This window comes from Xiphophorus hellerii, chromosome 20 (genome assembly GCF_003331165.1).
Source record: "Xiphophorus hellerii strain 12219 chromosome 20, Xiphophorus_hellerii-4.1, whole genome shotgun sequence".
In the NCBI taxonomy this organism is placed as follows: domain Eukaryota; kingdom Metazoa; phylum Chordata; class Actinopteri; order Cyprinodontiformes; family Poeciliidae; genus Xiphophorus; species Xiphophorus hellerii.
In genome coordinates this window covers 11,720,204-11,744,100 of record NC_045691.1, presented here as the reverse complement: position 1 = coordinate 11,744,100, position 23,897 = coordinate 11,720,204, and the positions used below count along the sequence as shown (strand labels likewise).

Here is a 23,897-nt window from a genome sequence, read left to right as displayed (position 1 = left end):
TCTCATGTTTGATTTGACTTTAGCAGTTACCAGCTGTAAGTAAGCCATACAGTACATCTCACATTTGAAGAGCAAATTCTAAGATGGAAAGGATATGACCCAAACTGTGGTTGAACCTTTACGTGTCTTCACAGTTTCCTGTTTTCTTGCTCGTCTTGCTCCTCCAACTTTTGCCGCTGTCCCTTCTGCTCTCAACTGCATGATTAAACTGAGCGAGAGCTCTACAACCAGGAAGACAGTGAAGCTGCTTTCAGAGCAGTAGCAATACAATGTGGTCTTATATAAAAGGGACTGATCCGATTTCAATGACTTATTTTTATATCTATATATACTGTATATATATATATATATATATTTCCTGATTTACAAGCACATCTTACATTCAATACCTTACAAAAATATTTATACCTCTCGACTCTTTTTTAGTTAACTGGATTTATTTAGACCTGCACAAATTATTGTCAATGATGTTCAGCATTTGTTTTAGATCTACAAAAGTGTGGCACACTGAGAATGTGTCATGCATATTTTTGTCCTTTCTTCTTTCCAAAATACCCATAGCATAGTCAGATTGAATTAAGAGCATCTATGAACAAGTCTTGCCAGAGACTGTTAACTGGGTTTAGGTCTTTACTGGGTCATTCTAGCTTAAGAAAATCCACCGATCTCAATCCTCTCATTGTAACTCTGTCTGTATGCTTAGGGTTGTTATCTTGATGGTAGGTGAACATCCTCTGCAGCCTCCAACATGTTTGCTTCCAAGATTTACCCTGTGCTTTGCTCCATCCCTCATCTCATCACCTCTGATCAGCTGCTGCGCCATCCCTGCTGAAGAAAAGCATTCCCACATCATAATTCTGCTACCATCTAAACAAACTCTTAGGGTTGGTTTGTTCAATGTGCAGTGTTAATTTCTCTGTACATGTAGTGTTCTGTGAATATTTATATGTGCATATTTGTCTGCTATTTTCCTTTGTCTTCATGATGCTTTTGTTCATTACTGTTCCTTAGCAAATCTCTGAAGCCTTTTCAGAACAGCTATATTTAATCTGAAATTTATCACTTGGGTGTCTTTTGAATGCAGTTGATTGCATTTGATTTCATTTAGGGACGTCGGATTAAGGGGGTGTAAATAAATGTCCACCACACTCTTAAGAAAACCTTTTCCTTGTAACTCATTATGCATTTGTGTTGGTCTGTCACTTAAAGCTAAAGTTAAAAAAAGCATCAATAGTGTTAGGTTGATGCAATGTGACAAGATGTGAAAAAGGTCAAGGTGTATGAATTCTCTTGCAGGGCACTGCAAACCATAGAACTGTGCATCACTTGCAGATCCTGACAAACTTAAGATTTATAAAATTATACCTGTGATTTTTTATGCCATGTCTCAGGAAGTACAGTCCTGCGACACACAGATTGTTTCGAGACCATGTCTGTGTTAGCCTTCCATTTATCCACATGTGCCCTCTCCCTCTCTCCTCATACGCTTGTGCAGATGGGGTTTACTGTAATTTTCAAAAGCCATGCAGGTTACACATTCATTCCCATGGTTTAATAGGAGTGGGATTACTAAGGTTAGCAAGGATATCCCCGCCCTCTCTTCCACCAGCTCCATCATACGTCCCTGTTTTGTCTTTTTTTTCCTTCTTCGCATTTAGACATTTTGCTCTTTTTTCACCTTGTCTTGTCCTGCCCAGCATTTCCCTCCTCCTGACATGGTATGACTGGGACTGTTGGTACTTTGGGATATTCTTGTCTCTCATGGTATGTTTTTTGAGACATGTGTTCATCAGGTTGGATGGTTTATGTACCATGTGAAGCTGTGTGTCTGGCAGAAAGTTATGTGCTCTGCTCTTATATAAGCTGGTCTTGGCGGGGTAAAAGCAAGGGTTTAGCTTGAGGGATGCTGGCTCAGGTGGAGCGATGGAGACGGAAGCTATTTTGGGAATGCTTTGCTTCTCACATCTACCAAACGCATGAGTTATTCACTCACATGATGTCTCCTGGTTCTGAAGGGATGAAAGGACAATTGAAAAGTGGGGTTCTGCCCCATTTTGTATTCCTGAATGCAGTGTCTGCTAGGTGTGCTAAAACTGTAGCTGGATAAAATATTTGGATTCCTTTGTTCTGCAAATATTCTGGCATTCATTGTTGGTTTTATTCATTGCCAGTAATCCAAGCCATTAGTTAAAAGGCTTAGATTAGTACAGCTACCCACAGCTGAAAGTGCTCCCTGCATAAGTCTCCCTTCATCTGTTCTCTAATGTTAAATATTTCTACACATACAATGTGGGCATCATCTTTTGATTAAAAATGGTTCATACATAAAAAGTGCATTATCTATTCTGGTAGTTACAAACAATGATTTCTATTTTAGATACTATGTGCTACTCACCCTTTGAACTTGCTCATCGCTATGAGATTTGTAGCATTCTTAGACAGCTGTGCTAATCTGTCTATCCCTGTGTATTTTTACTCTCTCCCTGTCTCAGACCATGCAGCTCCTCTGGCTCCAGACTCACCTGCCTTGCACTGTCCCAAGCCTAGTCAAACATAAGGGCAAACCCAGCAGGGACTGCTGAACACGACCGGGTAGAGAACCATGCTGTCTGGCTCCTGGCGTCGGTCTGTGGGGCCGACACAACCTGTCGCAGCACCTGTGGTGAACCCCAGTGCGATGACTGTGTGTGGGGTTCCAAGCGGAACGGTAGTTCTTGAGGCTCAGTATGACTACAGCTACCGAGGGTCAGATGGGCGACAAGTATGCATAAGAGAGGGTGAACGGTTTATTCTCCTGAAGAAGACAAATGCAGACTGGTGGCAGGTGAGAGAAACATTGTTTTTTCTCTGGTGTGAATTAAACCATACGTATAGTAAAATAATGGAGTTAGTTTATTCAAGTCTATGCTTACAATATGAAAGAACAGAAAAATCCATGGGAAAATTTCACAGGAGTAATAAACGGCTGCCTTTCTAACTTTCTCTTGAAGCAAGCTGTGCAAATTATTAACCTTTATTTAACCAGGTAAAGAATCCATTGAGACCAAGGTTGCTTTTAGGTGATTAGTCAAGAGCTCAACAACACAACACTTGAGAAACACAAATGATTGAAATAGGCAAAGCTAGTGAGATTTCCACTTTCAGATCATTCCTACAGCTACATCTAACATTTTTATGGAATCTCTGATTATAGAGAAACTACTCCTCCCCTCATGCTTTTGTAATGTTAGTTCAGATAAACTGTCTTTAAGCTACAGTTTTTGCCCATAAATGCATTTTGCGAACTACAATATGTATCCGCCTGCTGCTTTTGGAGTAACGGAGTTCTTCTTTGTATGACCTTTTACTTCAGAGCAGTATAGGTCTTGCTAGCTGTTGATAATGACTCTCATCAACTTCACCAAATCATCTGTTTATATTTTGCAGTTGATACTCATATTTTGCTCTGAAATTATCTGGGACAGACAACACAGGATGTTATAATTTCACAAAGATTACCTCATCACCATCCAGTTTATTAAAAGTTTAAACCTCCGAGTTTCAAAAAAATGGATTAAAAACAAACTTTTAAAAATTCTCTTTATTTCCGCATTTAGGAAAACTTGAAAAATTACAACTAGCCTAATATATGAGAGCTTTAGTCTAATGTAATGTCAGACAGTGAAGGAAAACAATAAAAATGTATTTTATGCCGTGTATGTAAATATCTAGATTCAGCTCTCTTCTATAAACATTTCTCCTAACATCCTGTGTCTGAAATGGCACAAACAGGGTTGGTGTTGTTGTGGCTTGGCTGAATTTATTCAAATGAAAACAGGAAAAGCATTGATCTTAACTTTGTTCTTGAACAGGTGCGCAGAATCGGTGCAGCCAGCAAAACAAAGCCCCTGTATGTCCCTGCTACCTATGTGACTGAGGTTCCTATCACACCGATGCCCTCGCCCCAGCGCCTTGTCACTTCTGTCTCGCTGCACTCCAACATGCCGATGCTACCCCGAGTTTCACTCTCTCCCAGCTTCACAGGAACTGGCAGGAATGAACAGAGTCAGGGTAATGTTTGGTAGTAAATACCAAATTCAATAATAGAAAAAAACCTGTAAAGAAATACATACTGGAGCTGTTGTTTCTTTCCTCCACAGTGAACAAACCCATGTACCGGTCCATGGAAAACCTTAACACTTATAGTAGTGCCTTCCAGAGGTCTGAGAGGAACACAGTGGTAGGAGAAAACCACTTCCCCACCCTGCCTCTCTCTGGATTCACCTTTACGTCCCAATTCTTCCACCTCCCAGTCAAGTCACCTCATGGTCCCAGGGTCTCCTGCAGCTTCCATGACTCAAGCAAACTCATCAAATCCCAGGGTGGTCCCGACAATCACCCGGAGTCAGAGCTCCAGCAACCTGCCTGAAAACCTGAACGAGAACCCGTACGACGAGGTCGGGGGAGGCCTTTGGCAGTCGCATCAACTACAAGGTCCCTAAGAAGTCCTGCAGCCAATGGGACATGGTGGGGGCTTCAGGCAGGAATAACCGTCTGCAGGTAAGGGAAGTTAGGATCTAAGAAGAGATAGAGATAGTTTATCCAAAATTTCAGGTAATACAGTATCAAGACTGAATGAAAAGCATGAACAGTTGTTATTTACAGTGAAAATATTTGAATAAATATTTGAATAAATCAGAGAAAATATAAAAATTTTGGCTGAGACATTGGGACATTGTTGAGCCTTTGTAACTTCTCTACAAACAATGGCTTTCTCTAAGGGATGCAAATAAACAAATTGTAGAAAATCTGATTTTTATTTTAGGTTAACCAGATTATTTTTCACTTAAAGCTGATTCAATCTATTCTTCAATAACATATTAGATTAAAAAAAAAAAAATATTTGTCACATTTTTTGTTACAAATTAATAGCATCTAAAATATGACTGTTAAGGATGATTTGATTCCTTTCTGACAGTTCATGCTTTATGAGACACCAGGTGGAGCAAGACTCTTACGCAAAGCGATTGTTGTGAGACTGAGAAAGAATGCAGAATTACCACGTAGTTAGTGTCATTATTACAACACTCACAATGGCTGGCTGCGGGAATCCAAATAGCACAAACTGGTCTTTTTTACCCATCCAATCAGCAACTTTCTCTATTTTTTAGCTCTTTGAAGACTAAGTTTGTTTGTCAGACAATTCGGGTATCAAGCTCTACTGTGATACTCTCCAATCCTAAATTTCAGATTTAGGTTGTAAAGAGAATGATCTCTGTTTTTTAAGTAAAGACCTTCTCCTTATCAAATGAAGAACAGAATATAAAGCTTAGCTAATTTTGACTTCTTTAAAATGCTTTAAGTAAATGACGCATACCATAATGTTGAAAATAAAAGCATGACCTAGATTTAGCAGAGAAAACATTACTGCCAAGATCATCTAATCTATTTGCAAATAAGTACAGTTGGCAATAAAGTTCGGTCTGAATTTTGAATATGAACTAGCCACTGTGTTGTAAAACAGAAATTTGAATAATTTGGACTTCAAAAAGCACAATGTCTGATATTTAGCTCAACATGTCTTTGGTTAAACAGAAAGGAAAGAAAACCTAATCATATAAAAATTACTAACTGCTATTTTAAAAGAAGAAATCTACAAGAATTAGATTTGTACTGTATAGTGCTAGTTCACAAACTTACTTCCTTTTTCAAAACTGTTAGTATTCCTGTAAGTTGTTTTTGGTGAAAGATTTATTTGTCAGTTGTGGGCTCACAATACAAAAAGAAAGTGCACAAAAATATGTAGTTACACAACCACAGGTAAAAACTTTAGTTTATTATTATTTTTTTCTGATTAAACTTTACCTTCTTTACTTAGTTTTTATTGTCATCATCAGTGACATCAAATTGTAGAATATGGGTCAAGCAAATCCATCACATGCAACTGACTCAGAGGGAAGTGTGAGATTAGATTCATTTTGACTTCCTCTTACTGGCAACCAGCAATTTCATGGATTTACATGGCATAGCTTAAAGTATAATAAAACAGAGATTGATCTTTGCAAATTTAGCAACTTTTTAAGGTTGCCTTAAACCAGATAAATCAACACAGCAGGGTTTGTTCTTCTGCTATCACTCATGTGGACTACAGAAGTCTTTTGCTTAATTTTTCTTATGTAACTTGTTTGTTCTGAGCAGAGTATTTAAATAAAAGTAACAAATATAGAGCAAGAGGAAAGAAAATTGAATTCGTCATGACTGAATTCTGCACAGTGCCTGGGCTCAGAACCAGCACCAGAGGCTGAAATTGATTTACACTTGGGCTCGTTCTTAATAATCCTTTTGGAGAAGCAATCAAGTTAGCATTGTCGTGACGCCAGAGCTTCCCCTACATTACATCAGAGGGGATTACACATGGCCGCGCTGGTGAAAGAAATCCAAGGTTATGCTTCTGTCAGCTGAGGGAAACTACAACTGCTGAGTCTCCCAAACTGTGGAGTTTAATCTCTACTGAACTGAGACCTCCGATTAGAGATAGATGTGATCTCAGTGGAAATGACTGTGCTCTTTTTTTTATCACTCCCATTTCCTCTTCCCTGACCCTGTTTGTCTTTTCTATCTCTCATCTCTAAAAGCCCTCTTTATTTGAGACTTTAGTAAGCAGGATTATAACTCCATGCTATTTTGAAAACTCTCCCCGACCAAATGTAACTCTGACATTTCCCTGCCTATGATGATGAATTTCAAAACAGATATAACTTTCCTCATCACTGAGGACTCAGTTGTTGAGTTTAAAAGATGTCAAAATACAAATTTGATATTCTGAAACCTTACAATGTGTTATTGTTGAAGCAGCAGCATAATCTCATTATGAACATTTTGAAAAATAAATTTTTTAATTGACCTCCTACATTTGCTGTTCAGCAAAATCTCATATTCAGAAAATGGAAAAGACAATATAATTAAAGTTACATATACAGTATGTGGCCCTTCTAAGTCAGGTAAAGGCTACAACAACACATCTTCTGACTAAAACATGCCTCTACAGTCAGCATGTTATCAGAAAAGCTTAAAATATCTAGTACTATGAAAAACAAGGCCGGATGGAAACCTACATTTATCCTATTACCTTGTACAGTGAGGAGCGAGATAAAGGGGAAGTAAAAGACATGTTCAAAGCTCACTGAAAAGTGGCTTCTTTGGTTCTTTGACACTCCAAAGCTGTTTATTTAAAAAGCCTTTATACATATATTTTCTATTGGTGCTAATAGCTGTGGAATATGCTCATTGCAGGTTACATGATTAACTGAATGCAAGCTATTAAAATGTATTCAAATAGGCAGTCAAGTTCAAACAAAATTAGTTTTATTTCAACCTAATTTCATTAGCGAGACCAAGTAAACAACTTGAGTAAATTTCCATTGTTTACCTTTTATATAATGTTGCATTTTCATATAAATAAACAGCCTTTGATGAGCCTGAGAAAAGAGCGGAAACATACAACAGCACCGTTTTCAGAAAAGAAAGTATAGCAGTGGAAAAGGACTTACTGAAGAGAAAATAATCCACTTGCTTGATCAAACGGTGTTAAGTTGGTCATAGTGGGAGATTCGTCCAACTTGATTCAGGATTTTTATTTCTACTCTTCTGTGAAGAAGTAGACATGGGCACAGCTGGAGTGAGTGAAAAATCAATTTGTCTTGTCAGTGGAAACCTGAAGCCAGTCGCCCTTCAGTCATCAAGAAAACATTTTGAAAGCGACCTCTGACCAGGGCCTTCAGGTGAAGATTTTCATATCAACACTGACTCATTTCTGGGTTTGTGTGAAGGAGAAACTTTAGGACAACTTCTTTCATTTGATCCCACATATTTATGTGAGCTCTCCCTTGATAGTGGTAAAAAAAAAAACAAAGCAAAGAAACAGACGGAGTCTGAGCTCGATTACAGCAGTTGTCCGTCTGCCCCCAAGGATGGAAAAAAATCTTCAATGAAGCAAGTTTCTCAGAGAAAAAAGACTCAATACAACAATGCAACTTCAGGCTAGTTTTATCCAATATTCATAGTTCATTAAAGTTTTCTTAAAAGATACTTAAAATTATGTTAGGCAAATATTTTATTTATTTATGAATTTAGACTTTAGGCAACATTTTTACAAAACCAAAAAACACTTTAGATTTATAATTATTTATAGTTTATTATATAAATCAGTAATAAACTATATTACTAAGTTTTATATATTTCTTTTTATAACTAAATGCTTTGTGCTGTTTGGGAATGTTTAATAAAAATATTTACAGAGGTACAATACTGAAAAAAATGCATTTTAATTTGCAAAATGGGGGAAATACTCAGTGATGCCAGTTGTCTCATTTGTAAAAGTAGAAATTTTATATGATTTAAATTGATGTATTTAACACTCTAAACTGCATGTGTTATAATACATCTATTTTGCTTGAAGTATGGTAGGTTTTGTTACACAAGAATTCTTTGTGTAACAAGGCTAATTGAGTCACATCAAGTGTATTTATGTAGCACACTTCAAGCAACAACATAACACAATAAACCTAAATAACAACTTTACATTACAGTGGTAAAATAAAGAGAGGTACTATAAAAATGTATTTCAGACTAGAATTAATCAATGTTTCACTTATTACAAATCAAAGGCAGCTCTAAATAAATGGGCATTTAGTCTTGATTTAAAGGAAATCAAGGTTTCAGCAGTTGTGCAGTTTTCTGGAAAATTGTTCCAGAGTAGTGGAAAAATAAAACTGAATTCTGCTTCTCCATGTTTGGTTTTGATTATGGATACGGAGAGTAGACTTGAATCAGAAGATTTGGGTAATCTTCTGGTTCAAGTTTAAGTGGTTAAATCCTTTGGATTTTCAGACACAGACCTGTTTTACCCTGTTGACAGTTAGCTGGTTTTGATGCAACCACTGAGGTAAACCAAGGAAAGCTGTGAAGTCCAGATGCATCAGGTGACTGAAAGCTGTGCTGCCATCTTGTGTGAAGTACACTCAGATCCTTTTATATCACACACAGACATCTTTGTGTGGATCAGTGGGGTCTTCTCAGTGGAAGATTTAACCCTGAAATTTTGATCCGCGTGTCAAAGCTTTGAAAGAACTTTACACTCCCCTTAACATCAGAATCAGCTTTATTTGACAATGTTGTGTGCACATACAACAAATTTGACTTACAGACATTAGGTATTACTTTAACATATAACATGCTCATTTTGTGTGCTAGTGAAAGCAAAATGGCTTATATTATGTAGGGTGCATATACATAATATGGGAATGTTTGTAATTTTAAAGAGAAGCTACTTTTTTGCCACAGAAATATAGTTATGCTTATAATTATGCATTAAATAAATACATTGCAACCAACTACCTTGAAAAATCCCCTAGTTATTTTGACTACTTTTGCTTTGATTTTATATTTATATTTTAGTATGTGATTTATCATTGCCTAAATTGCCATTAAATTACAAAGTATGAAAAGTTTAAGAGGTATCAATACGTTTGCATTTAACTGTAAGGTTTAAAATAATTTCTATAACACCCATGGACTATTTACAATCTAAAGATTGGGTTACATAACTGGGACCTATCAAGCAAGTTAGTCTGTCAGCTTTTGGATTTATGGATCTTGATCCCTTGTAGCTGCTTGCTGCGGGTGAGCACGTATTTCTGTAAGCTCTGTGTTAATCCAAAGTCCATTTATTTATGTAAATGGGCGAAGTCCTGTCCAATGTTATTTATGGTTTGTGTTGTTTGCTCATGTTTTGCATACTAAATTTACTTTTTATGTTTAAACCATTCATCTTTTTTTCAGTTTGTGCAGTTGTTATTGTGTACATGATGTATGGGGCAAAACATGTAAACATGGAGATCATTTTTAGCTCCTTAATGAGTTCCCCAAAACTTAAATGCACATTTACAGTGAGAAAAACTAATAGAAGCATCACTCCTTTTTTATCTGTAGCAGAAAATAGTCCACAAGAAGTGTGGTATTTTTGGAATATAAAGTTGCCACTTAACATCTAATGAATTTATATGTATTTTATTTTCATCCAAGGTCCCTACTGAGGCCTACATGTCCCAGCTCTCCTGGCAGGACTCCCCTATTTATGCTGAAATGCAGCCGGAGAAGCGTCTGTCCCAACAGGAGCCCCCCATCCCGGCTGTGGGTCAGCAACCTCTTCAGATCATGGACCTGTGGGAACAGTATTCCGATCCAGGCACAGGTAGATGCTATTATGTCAATAGCATTACCAAGGAGAGGTCATGGAAACCCCCTCGCCGGTCTCGTTCTCAGTGCACCAATAAGAGTCCAACACAGCAGGTACTTTCTGTTCCCTCTGAACCCTTTTCTTTCCTTCTGCTGCTGAATGGGTCTTAAAGTGTGAAAAGGTTGGCAGGTTCTGAGCCAGATGAAAGTGTCTTCTCTTAAAGAAGAGTGTAGTGGAGGTCATGGTATGGAATAAAAGGCTAGGCTCATTTCCAGGTTTCTATGGCTTGCCTGTATCAACACAAATGGGGACATTTTCAGTCACACAAGTCTGCACGTATAAGCCTGTATGGTATTTTCTCATTTTACTAGGGCACAGGATTTAAAGATCTAGTTTTTTTTATTGAAATGGTCTAGTTCTTAAGGTGAGACTCCTATATAACTTTGAGCTTGACATATGGCTTCAAACTTGCTTTCCTTTTTAATGTTAGTTAATTTATAAATTACTTTTTAAAAAATGTATTTGCCATTTAAAAAAATCCCCTGAAAAACACGTTTTGCATATTTGCATTGTCTTGTTGAAAGTTGAACTTCCACCACAGCAGTGTGCTCAACTTTTTTGCAGCCTGTAACAAGTTAAGGATTGCTCTGTTTTTAGCTACATCAATCTTTCTATCAACTCTGACAAACTTCCCTGTGCTGCTGGAATAATTCCCATTTCTATAGCATCATGCTGCAAGCAGCATTGTTACCATTTGGCATGGGTAATAGTTTCATTTAGATTTGTATGTTGGTTTAAAGTTGCAATTTTGGTCTCGTGATCTGAGCACGTTATTTTACATGCTTGCTGTGTTAAATCGATTTAAACTTTTCCACAACTTTTTCCATGTCTGGTTTGTTCTGTGATCTTGATGATGCTGTTTACTCACTGATGTTCTCAAGTAAACTTCTGAGGCCTTCCCAGAACATCTGGATCTATTCTGAGATTAAATTACACGCGTAGACTCTCTACTAATGAACCGACTTTTAAGGCAACATGTTTCACTGTATTTTATTAAGGGGTAAAAAAAATGTAGAAGGTGCTGAATGTAAATGTGGAGTACATAATTTTGCTTCGTAGTTTATGTTTTTTCTTCCCCTAACGTAACTTTGCACCACTTTGTGTTGGTCTACTGCAAAAATCCCTATGAAACTTCTTCAGGTTTGTGGTTGTTAGAGACTAAATGTAAAAACTTAAAAGAACTATAAATTATTTCGCTGGGTAATGTATAGTATGCAACTTTCTTCATCCGTGGTGTTGGCCATGCAGGTGAGTAAACAGATACAGTGAGGTTTTTTGACGTCATTGTGCTTTATTTCTCTAAAAACTTGGATCCTTTTTTGACTACTTCCTTCTTCGTGGTATCATAATAATTTATTTAAACTGTGATGTAGGTGGGGCATTTGTGGCTTTTTAGCTTTTAAAATATTTTGCAGGTCACTGCCTGGAGGAAACGAAAGTCCACTGAGTAATAGTTCTCCAAATGAACCAAAAAGACTTTTGAGTCAATTAGAAAAAAATTCAGTTTATTCAAAAGTTTTAGCAAGTAAAATTATTGGGGTCAAGCCAATGATTAATTTAAAAATAAAATCAACAGTTATATTTAAAGAAGATAATCCATGTTTTAAGATTTGTGTGTGTGTTTGTCTTATGCAGGGCAGTCCAGCACAGGCTCAGACGTTACCCCGGGACACCAGCCATCTGTCACTACCCCTCTCTAAGACTGGGCAATGGAACTATGCACAAAGTAAATACTCTACCGCCTTGTAAAAGTGGATCAAATGTAACTGAACCAGTTATGTGGAATTCAGTAGATTTATCTGCAATAGCTCAGTAGTTTTAATACTTGAAATGTAAGGATTGTTTGCGTTTTAATGAGTCAGCTGCTGTGGCTTAAGTGGAAAGAACATGTGCTGTGGAATGACTGCATTTGGTTTATGCACACGTAAACATGTTTCAGTTTAAACAAAAGGCAAAAATGTTTCCTCATTCTCTTCGTCTGTCGATGTTTAGAAACCTATTTCTTTCTCAGGTGTTGATTTGAGTTGTGGAGAGAACATGAATTTACAATTGGAGATTAAACTGAATCTCTAACTGAATGGTTAGAAGAGTTTCAGACTAAAGTTATATATTCTCAGCAGCCTCCAAAATTATTTGCACCACTTAAGGATGTTGCAGAAATCCTAAAATGTATTTAGACTAATTTGGGTAATGTTTTTTTTTCATTATTTGAGCGTTTAAAGAGGGTATATATATGAAGTTATACTAATGCCAATTACTCTTCAAAATGGAAAAGACAAGATAACATTCCCTTGACGTTTGCTAATATACATAAATCTGGAAATGGCTGCAAGGAAATAGCTACTACTTCCCATGCAGCAGTATGGAGAAAAAATAAATGATGAAAATATTTTCATAAACTTTAGCGAACAAAGAGGAGCATTTTCAACATTTCAGTAACTTTCCCATAACAACTTTTAAACCAAGGATGCCAAACTCCAGTCCTCAAGATCTTCCTTTCCTCCACTTTTAGGTACTTTCCTTCTCCAACTTACCTAAATCATATCAGCAAGTTTTAGCTCTGCAGAGGCCTGGTGATTAGCCAGTCATTTGATTCATTTGTGTAGAAGCAGGGATGTACTGTATCTAAACATGGCAGGAAAGTACAGTATAAAGTTGCCACTTAACATCTAATGAATTTATATGTATATTTATTTTCATCCAAGGTCTGGACATGAGATTTTTCGACATACCATTGATAAAAAAAGAACTTCTCTGTTCTACCCTTACATATGTAAATGTATTAAATTAACTTAAAGCCTGTAGGATTTTTATTGAAACCGTGTGCTGTCGTCAAACAAGACTAAGACCGAACGTTTTCGCAAGGTAGTCTGAAAGCATTCATATTTTTACAAACAAATGCTTAGTTGAATGTGAACGTGACACGTCGAAAACTTGAAAAATCTCTCATTTATATTTGCATTAGGAATGCACTTCCTCTGTAGATTTCTTTGCTACTAATTGTCGAAGTCTGGTTGATTTGATCTGTGGTGGCCTCAGCTTTGAGTATTCAAATCAAAAGGAAATTATGCATGTCTGAAGTCTCTTTATCTGGTTGATAACTGTGTCCCCTACCTTCAGCCCACCAGACCCAAATCCAATGAAACACCTGTGTAATCTTAAGAAAAAGCATATAAGAAAAGAGCTGGGACTCTGGATGATTTGAACACAATCGCTCCTATTGGCCAAAGGAGTGCCAAGGGGTGCCAATAATAATATAGTATATACGTCCTGATTTTATGAGATTAAGAACCTTCACTAAAAGATTCATTTATCGAAAGCATTTTGCACATCTTTATTAGTAGTATGTACTGTATAATTGCGAATGGTGGTTAGTTTAATTTGGCATTCATATTGTTTTTATGTTTTTCTTGTTAACAAGAGATATGCTTTAGAAAGATGTTTTGTTATCTATTTATATTATGTTACGTTTTCCACCAGCTGTTTACTTTTTTTTATAAGCCCTCAAAATGCCTTTTAATTAGTTGAATCAAAGCTACTCGTCACAAGGATGTTTGCTATAATAAGAAAATGTGTTTATTTGTTTACCAAGTGAGTCAGTACAGTGAAGATGTACATTAATCTTTAATGATAATTAATTTGACTCTCTGGAAAAGTCTCTTGGCTTTTTATTTGCTAACTTAGTACTCTTCCCAGAGAGCAAACATTACAAAATAATAATAATAATCTTGCACAACATGTTTAAGTGCAAGTAGCTGTGCTCTGTCACCTGTAAACAGATACAGCACAAACCACTGACACACACACATAGACTCTTTTGTGTTTGTGTTTCAACACCAGCTCAGAAGCAAAGAGAGAAAAAAATGAGAAATTAGAAATTTCTAGATGGCCTTTTACTGCCCTGTGACAGATTTTTCAACATTAAGTTTTTTGGTTAGAGCGTGGGGAGCTCATCATCAGTCATGCATTATAACAGCCTAATGCGATCTGGACTGGTGAAAAGGAGTCAGAGCCTTTAGAGCCACATACAGGAAGACTAGTTGAGTATTTTAAACCTACATCCTCAAAACAAATTTAAACCATTTACCCCAAACTTCCCATTGTTGTAAAACTGAACATCTTGATAACAAAGGGTTTTATCTTGCAGTTAAGCATATGTGTGTTTGTACTGATTAATCTATAATTTTAAATGCTTGAAGAAGGCAGTCCATGACGGAAATTGATCCATTCACCAAATCGGTGATGACGTCTGTGACGTAAATCAACACAAGCTGCATGATCCAGATTGCCAGAGATAAGCATTTTGCGTCTGAATGGTGCCTTGCCTCAGCATTGCATCAGTGTTTCAAATTTAATGTTGTTCATCAAGAAAAGTGCACAGATGATCAAAGCAGTGGTTCCCCCCATCAAGTCAGCTTCAGTTCTGCTGACCTATATGTGTCGCTATTTATTCTGTGATACATGACGTGTAATACGTACTGCATACCTCATGGGTTTGTGAACCAGGTGTTACAACCAGAATGACCCATATAACGTGCCAACATGGAGTGCTCTCAAGTCTAGATTTTTATCTATGGAAATATCTTTGCAACATTTCTTGCTTTGACTTCTTAATCAGCTCATCTGTGCTAGCTTTCAGCTTGACTTATAGATGATCCTGGGCTGAACTGAGTAGAGGATGAATTGATCTTCAAAGAGCATAAAACTTCACTGACAACTGCAGTCGAGATCGGGTTGCTTTGTTTGATTTGTACAAACCAACTGATTGACGTAAAGGCGCAAATTAAAAAGTTTAAATACTGAAGGGATTTAGAGCTTTTAAATAAGTTTTTAGAAATTCATCATTTATGTAATGGGTTTGGTTTGGATATGGTCATTAATAAAGAGAAGGTGACAACATTTGTTATGAGGTTAAGAATCTAATGTAAATTTTCCTTCAACATTAGGAAGAAACTTGGTTGCTTACTCACAAAGTAAACTCATAGCTAAAGAGTTGTAGGTTTAAATCTCACCCAGGGTTTTTGTTTGAGAAGTTTGTGTTTCTTTGTCCTATATGAGGGATTTTAGACTTCAGACTTCCTCCTACAGTCCAAAAGCATGTATGCTAGATTAATTAACACCTCTTAAAATGTGTTTCTAATATTCTACCCTAAAACTCAGTCTGCTGTCGTTTGAATTTTCACCGCTGCTGCTGTCAGTTCTGTTTGCTGATGTTGAGCGTTGCCTGACTTGTTGCCATGGTAGCTCACAGCTTTTTGAGAATGCTGTTAGCAGAAAACAGCTTTTTCTCGTAAAATTTAAAGGCTGTGACTTTCAGTAATTAAACTTTAAACAGTTATATTGTATAAAGTAATGCCAAAATTGTTCCAATTGAAATATTTTGCATTTTCCTTTATGATGCTTCACCCCAAATTTTCATGGTAAAACCAGAAGTAACACCTCTCTACCTTAGCTGATTTCTCCCTATGTGACCGATTCTTAAACTGAATCGGCCAGTTTAAGATTCAGTGGAAAATGGGGGGAGTAAAGAAAGCTAGTTCTAGAAGACGTTGTTGAAGTCAAACTGTGCCTTGAACTCCTTTTTGGTATTAATATGCACTTTGTCTGGTTCTGCAAAGAATCCATGTGGTATTATTATAATAACAGAACTGCTAACTGAAAAATAGCCTTTATGATGATTAAAAAAACTCTAGAGTTTGGAATATATTTTATCTTTTAAGTAACTCCAGCATAATTGCTAAATAGTAAAACCATCAGTAGAATATTTTTTTTCCACCCAAGAGAGGTTTCCCAGTGATCATATACTGTAGGCAAGGGTTATGTGTGTTGGAAATAAGTCCTGTGGAATGAGAGAAATAGAGGAACGTCTTTAGCTAGACTTTATAATGATGGCTCAGTTATACTTGGGCCTATTGTTGCCTCCAGCGAAGTGGAAGAAACAGTTTAGTAAAGCAAAGTGGACGAAACATTGAATAAAACAAAGAATTCATAATAATTCTGGAGGCGAACATCAAACCATCTGTAAATAAGTAAATGAAATGATAGTTGTTCAACTAGAAAATTAATCAATCCTAATGAACTATAATCAAGGGTGCAGACTTCAGATGTTCTTCAAACATGCTAATTTATCTGACATTAAAGATCTTATTTAGTGCTATTATTTTTTGTTCAGTGAAGTTATCTGTTGATTTTGTTGGAAAGCTGTCTTTAGAAGCTGTTTATGACATTTACCCGTCCCTCTCCTGCACACGTTTAACTGCTCTGCTTGCTTGTTTTCTAGTTTCCACTTACCCTGAAATGTGGTTGCACACCTGTGTCAGCTTAGTTTGACGCCTGTTGGGTAGAGTTGATGGGAGCAGGTGGTATTTGCACATAAACTGCACAGAACTGTGTAGTGTTTTTAATAAGACTCATTTGTATCCTTTTATTCTACTTATTAAAATAAGGCAGTGTTTTTGTTGAATTACTGAACAAAATATGATATAGACCAGCCAAAAAATTATTTATCATTATTAAATTTCTCTTTTCTGTGTTTTTTTTAAATTGCCTCTTCTGCCTCCCAGTCATCATGGTCCAGTTACTTATTTCAAGACTCATTAAGATTTTAGAAATAATAGTTTTCAAACTGCAAAAAATAATGTCCTTTTAAGGCAGTCCCAGAGAAAGTACTGGAGTTACTGAAGTTCTCTCCAGATGTAGAGTAAATATAATTGCCCCTCCCCCACATGTTGCTGCTTATCTGCAGCATCACATCTGGCATGTATAGAAACACTTTTAATCACAAAAAGCCCAAACATCCGGGGTGTGGAAACTAAAGGAGCGCCACTTATCACTGTAGTTATAGTAAAACCTATTTTAGCAAGCTAACTGAGCAAACAGCCTAATTAACAAGCAATCAGCAATCAAATCTGTGTTGTTGAATAAGAAACAAAATGAGAAAAAAGCATAATATTCTGGGCATCTGTTTGTTATATATATATTTTATATATTTATGTATCATAATCTAAACAGTAAAATGTTTGTTTTTAATTATGTTAATGTAACCATAATTATCAGCATTTTCTGTTAATTAATTTTGTTTGTTCTTTATTAAAGTGCCTAACACACTTACATGACCTTAGTTTAAGCTATTGATGTTCCAAACATTGAACTGGAAAATAAATTGTTTCAGAAAGTCCAGCTTTTTCATCCTTCAAGCTACTACATTGCATCAGAAATATATATATATATATATTTTTGTACAGTAAAATGCTTATAGCATTTAAAATCTCCTTTGTGTGAAACCTGTATCTCAACATTTCAATGTCAGCTCAGAGATAAAGGTTACAGCACTTAGTCAGTCAGTTTGATGCATTCAAACTTAGTGTGATTTTGCCTGTGCTGAACTATTCCTACTAACAGGACACATAAAACTTAAAGCCTTTTCAGAAAATAGAAAAACTGATTAAACACAGAACTGGTTGAAGACCCAGTTTTTGAATCGGCTCTATAACAGGAAGTTAAATTCATTCCTGAGAACTACTAATGCAACATATAGATACTTTTTTTGGTTTTCCCTATCAGTTAAAGGTTGAAGCTTAAATTACAATCAGCTTCTTTCTCTTTCAATAAAGTAAAGCATCTGAGTTGTATTTTATAGCTCATGCAGACAGAAATAGTTGGACAGTGGTAAATGTGGCAATGTTAACTTGCTGTGATGATTCAGTTGAGCACACACCTTCCTGATGTGCTGTTATACACGAGACTGACTGTGTGGGCTGATAAAGGCAGCTTCCCTCTTAAATGGGGAAGTAGATTTGAACTGGTACGCAGAGAAGAGGTGCATGGGTTTTTTACATTCAGCACTTGGACAAAAGGGCTGTCATGATATGAACCACAGGAGGCCAAGGAGGTAAAGTCGACAGATAACAAGCCACTGGGAACTCGAATTGGCCTGAGCTGTGCGAGCAGCTGAGCAGTCATAATGAGCACCTTTGCTGTGAGTTTTCTTCTCTGTGTTATTGCTGGTTTTGCTCTGCGCTTACTGGGTTTTACTGGCAGCACATGATGTGTTCTGCATACTGAGTTGGATTCAGTCTGCTTGACTTGATTGCTTTGGAAATATCGTTTTCTCATATTGGGTTTTTATGATTGGGGCAGTAGTTGCTGACACCGTTTCTCTGTAGCTGAACAGAAAAGCCTGAGAGCAACAATTTTGAGTTAGAAAAAGAGCCTTGCTCTCTCACAGCTCAGTTACTTCCTCTCATTAACTTCAGATGAGTACAAACGAGTTGGTATCTGTGTGTGAACTCTTGGGCTGGGTTATATTAGTCATAACTGGCAGTATGTTGGCAGCCCAGAGAGGTAGTTTTAAGAGGTGGTGTGAGTTTAGACTCATATCTGATCTGAGCTTAAATTTGTCAGCATCCTGATTTTCACAAAAATATAAAACACACAAGTCTTTGCAACTTTAATTTTTACAGAAACTGACAAAAAGGAACTGAAGATTAGATGACTTTATTCCCTTGCTGTCAGTTTCAGAGGAAATGAATTACAGTAAATGTAATGAAGTACAGTAAACATAGCAGCTGTTAATCTTTGTTTTCAGTCCTTGTCCTTCTGACTTTCCGTCTTTCTTTTCAGTTGTCGCCTGATTATGTCTTTGGCAGCCACCAGAGGAATACTGACAGCAGCTGGCAGACGAAGCAGGTACAATTTTTCTCTACCTGCTGCACTTTTAGCATCAGAGGGCATTTAAAGTTATGGCTACAACCTTGGAACAAAATGTCAAAGACAAAAGCTCCCTGTTCTAGTTTTACATATTTTCCCTGAACAACTGGATGCTTTTGCCTAACAAAGCAAGACATCAAAATAACTTCAGTGACTTTGCTTCCCACTAGATAAAATCCTGCCTGGTAATCAGTGTTGTGCTAGTTCATCCATAGCAAGAGCTACTTCTAAACTCAGTTCAGTGCTCAATTTAAAAGACATGTACACATTTTTTTCTCACTGTCTGACATTAAATCATGCCAAACTTCTCTTGTTTTAAGTCAATTAAAATTACAAAAGTTATTTCTATTTGCTAAATTCCTCAATCACGAGAGAGAAAATATGTCACAGATTTAGCTATTATTGTGGTCAACATAAGACATTTACATACAAAATTCTTACTGTCTCCTTAAGCAATAAGGAAAAAATGCTGCTGAAGCTGGTAAGACAGAGTCATTATCCAAACTGTCCTGTACTGGCATTGAGGAAGAACCCATTACTCCAAAAGAAAGAATAAAACATACACACAGGGACAGAGACCTTCATTTTTGGAGACATGTCCAGTGGTCTTATGAAACTAAAGAGAAAATGTTTTACCACAATACCATATTTTATTGTGCAGTCCTTTAACTGCCCTTCTGGGGATAACTAAAGTGTTTGAATTAAATAGAGCTTTGCTACATTTGGGGAAAAAAGGGGGATGCTTGTACCATCCTAACTGTAAAATATAGGGGTAGCATCGTGGTGTGCGGCTGTTTTGATGTGAAAATATTGAAGCTATATCAAAAGACAGAGTAGGAAGTAAAAACCTAGGCATAGATTGGTCTTTCAAATGGACAATTACCCTAAGCATACAGCCAGTGTGATTACAAAGTAGCTTATGGACAACAAAGTCAGTGTTTTTGGAGTGGCCAGCACAAAGCCCTGATCTCAAGCTTATGGAGAGTTTGTGAAGCAGATGTGAAAAGGAATGTGGGAGTGAGGTGGCATATAAACCTGACTCAATTACACCAATTCTGTCAGGAGGGATGGTCCAGAACTCCAGCTATCTAGTTTGTTGATGGAAACCATAAAGACTTGACCCAAATAAAACAGTTCAAAGGAAGTGCTACCAAATACTGAAGAACTGTATGTAAACTTCTGATTTATTTCTTTCTTGTGCCATTTAGCAAATAAACATATTGTTATTGTCGGATACATTTTATTCTCATCTGGTGTCTTCAAAGTGTATTTTTATAATAGCTGATTTTCCTAAACAGCTGCTCCCAAATATTTAAATATCTTCACTAACAGAAAATAAAATTTGGACTGAAAGTATCCATTTGGACTACATTGGTATCTGGTCATCGTCTTATTACCTTCAAGTTAACAGAGATGGAATTTGCCATGAGAGAAAATTGTATTCTATTTTGGGCTTTGAAACTGCTGTTGCACAATTGAAAACTCACAGTAGTAGTGAAAATGACAAAAAATAATTGAAAGTTGAAGTTGCCTTTGACAAAAGCACTCATTCGTTGCACCTTTTCTTGACAATTCTAAAGATATACAGACAACCCATGTTGTTGAGAAGACTCCAAAGCTGCAGCTTCTCTGTGTGTTTTTGCTTCATCTTCTGTTCATAAAGAAAAAGACAAAAAAAATGAGGCAGTGTTGTTTACCCCAAAAATGCGCAGCTTTTTAAGATACATCAAAATAACTTAAAAATTCCCTCAGTGTTCCTCATTTTGAAAACAATTATTCAGTTCAAAGTTCTCAAAAATACAAGCCCCACTCATGAACACATTAATTTGTGGCTACCATGCATAGAGAGTCAATCTCCTTCACACATTTGTGAATATAGTGGTTACCTTAGCTGGCAAGCCACTAAGTTGTTTCCTTTTTTGTTTGCATGCCTGGCTCTGTCAGTAGTCCTAATTGCCTTGTTCATGCTTAAGGAGCCTAAAATTCTTCTCTTGAATATCAAAAAGGTCTTTTAGATTTCCAAAACCTGCACTTCGGCTGTTTTACTGTAGAGAACATTAATGTAAAGCCAGCTATGCTCATTTGATTCTCAGTGATCAGCATTTATGCATATAAGGTGGTGAAACAGCAGCTCCTGGTTTAAAAGAAAGGCTGTTACTCAATCAGTTTCTACTGCAACATGTTGCGTCACAGTGGGGTGTGGGTGCTCTTGCTTTAAAGCCCTTTTTAAAGGCCTGCTCTTTGCAAAGCAGCAGATTTGGCTCTGAGAGTTAATCCTCTCTGTATGAAGAGATGCAAACATCAGTTGGGATCTTTAGGCTGATTGTTCTAACTGGGTTCCGGAGATTGGGAACTTTAATAAGGCTTTAGATGCACAAAAAGTAGAAGCCTTTCACACAGTTATATGTTCTTACACAGGGGCTGTATCTATGACTATTCTGCATTTAAAATAATTGCATTTTATATATGTTTAGAAATTTTCAGATCAGATTTTAGATTTTATTCAGAGAACTGAGAGGGTTTTCTAAAACAAATTAGAGAAGCAGCAATCTGTTCAGAACAGATAAAGTGCAGTCCATTTACATCCCATAGTTTATTTTTACTGGGAAATTTTTCACCAAAAATTTTATTTGAGCATTTTAGTGAAAAAAAAAAACCAACAACAAAAAAAACAGTTAACCATTGTTAAATGCTCAGAGCATCCATTTTACAATGAAGTTTTTTGTCTTCTTTTATTTACCAAAAGTGATCAGTCTGGGTCAGTTTGCACCAGTTCTTTCTGATCCCATTGCCCGATCACAAAACTTGAACCTTCTATGCTAGCAGTAGGACAACAATGTCATAAACAGCATGCATAGATATTCTGTAAAAACTGCAAATCCACTGATGATCAAAAGAAACGAAGTGCTCTATCCCACATTTGGCAAAAATACATTATCATCATCCTCAGTACCTTAAGAGAAAGTGGAATATGCTGGTGTGCACAGTGTTCATTTATTCATATATTCAAACATGGTGGTGGTGTGATGTGCTTATGCTGCTTTGCTGATGCCAGACCTGAAGGAACTGCTGCCATAATTGATGAAAGCAAGAATTTTGCTCTCCATCAGAAAATTGAAAAGGAATGTCAAACTCACTTTTATTTTGCAACAGGACAGTGATTGAAAACACACCAGAAAGTTGACCTCTGGATGGATAACACAAATAATGGCTTTGTGTTTGCTTAACATTAAGTCTGGACTTAAGTCCAAAAGAGATGCTGTGGTATGACCCTAAAAATGAAAACCCTCCAGTGTGGCTGGATGAAACCAGCCCTACAAAGAAGAGTGCTCTGTTTTTGTTTGTCTGATATTAGTATTTCTTTGATGATCTGAAATGTTTAAATGTGAACAAAAGGGAGCCAAGTAAATCTTCACAGCACCATAACATCTTTTTAAACCACTTGCATTGACTCACCTGTTTGTATTTCTTTGTTGGTTCTTTCATATTTTCGTTCTGTCTTTTACATGGCATTAACCATTTGCTGGTAAAGAATATTGAGCGAGGCGTCTCCTCCGACACGCTGAGCACATCTGCTTTAACAAATACAGAAGAACAGTGCCGTAACTCTGGATCCCAGCATGATGCCAAGCAGCACTTCTGCCACACGCAGTCTATGATCCTGTCTGAGAACGGAAAGGTATTGCCCTCCATGCAAACACGCAAACATGTTCACCCACTCATCAGCTGTGTGTGCGATGCTAACACAGAGGAAATAATTATCGATTAATTAGCAAGTAATTACCACACAAAGCCAAATGCCTTCTGCACACAAACACATATGAGTGAACAGTGCTAGTAATGCTCTCTTTGCTTTTTGTTTCTGGTCCAGCTGCACAGAGATTCCCCCTCTAATGTGGCCAACATCATTGTTGAACCTCCTTCTCCAGAGAGCTCTCCGGACAGTGACGGATGCACACCGGTGAGAAAACCTAAAATGTTGCTTGTGGATATAAATTCATGGGAAATGTTTTCACTACAATAATTTCCCAAAACAACCACTTCCTCTTCCCACTAAGGTCAGTCTAGAAGCCTGACTGAATGTGGTCAATTTTAGCCAGTCTTAACGATTGTCTATTATAATAATAATATAAGAGTAATGCACTTAGAAAACTTTCTAAATCAACAATGTTTGAATGTATTTGCAGACTTTGTAAGGGGGGATCAGTAATAATTGCCTTTCCAGCGAGCAGATCCACTACTACAACAGATATTTTATATTGTCTATAAAAAATACACCATTATTTTTGGGGGTATCTATTTAAAGTTGCCTTCTCTCACTAACAAGTCTTCCCATACTGCACTGAGCACTTACAGTATAGCTTCACAGACAGTATTTACTCTCTCGCATCCTAAACGGGGCCATACCGCAGTGGGAGATTTCACAGCAGCTCCCCTACTGCTATTTTTTGAATGATGCAACAGCCAAGTTAAATGGCTTCACTCAGGAGCCACTATATTACAGAGAGGGAAAAAAAAACTCTCTGAGGAACTTCACTCATAACATTTAAACATGTCTTTAGACACTCTTTTAATTCCAGCTATCTACGCCTATTTTAGGTGTTATCGTTAGTGTTTCAGGATATGCCTGGATGAACGTTTAAGGTTTTCATACCTATTAAACTCTGACATGTTTTCCTAGGAGCTGGAAAAGGCAGGCCTCCTGAACAAGACAAAGATTGCAGAAGGAGGCAGGAAGCTGAGGTGAGGCTGCATTACGGATAAGTTTACAGTTGAGATAAATGTGATATAACCCTGACACATTCTCCTCTGTTTGCACAATTTTTGATTAAAAAAAAAAAAATTTGGATTTTAAAAACAGTTTAAAAAGTTAATATTTTTTTTATTAAACTTAAGCAAAATTACTAAAAAC

At 36.8% G+C, this 23,897-nt stretch overlaps 1 protein-coding gene across 1 annotated transcript in view; it reads left to right on the top strand.

The window, feature by feature from the left end:
* The window catches only part of arhgap9 (Rho GTPase activating protein 9), a 58,225-nt gene that overhangs the window by 11,976 nt on the left and 22,352 nt on the right, over positions 1-23,897 (top strand). The window contains 12 exon segments of the mRNA XM_032549952.1: positions 2,493-2,824; positions 3,852-4,050; positions 4,140-4,270; positions 4,272-4,451; positions 4,453-4,539; positions 10,063-10,329; positions 11,912-11,980; positions 11,982-12,002; positions 18,899-18,964; positions 22,518-22,664; positions 22,857-22,946; positions 23,667-23,728. Of these exon segments, the coding sequence (XP_032405843.1) occupies positions 2,603-2,824; positions 3,852-4,050; positions 4,140-4,270; positions 4,272-4,451; positions 4,453-4,539; positions 10,063-10,329; positions 11,912-11,980; positions 11,982-12,002; positions 18,899-18,964; positions 22,518-22,664; positions 22,857-22,946; positions 23,667-23,728 (1,541 nt within the window). The 5' untranslated portion in view covers positions 2,493-2,602.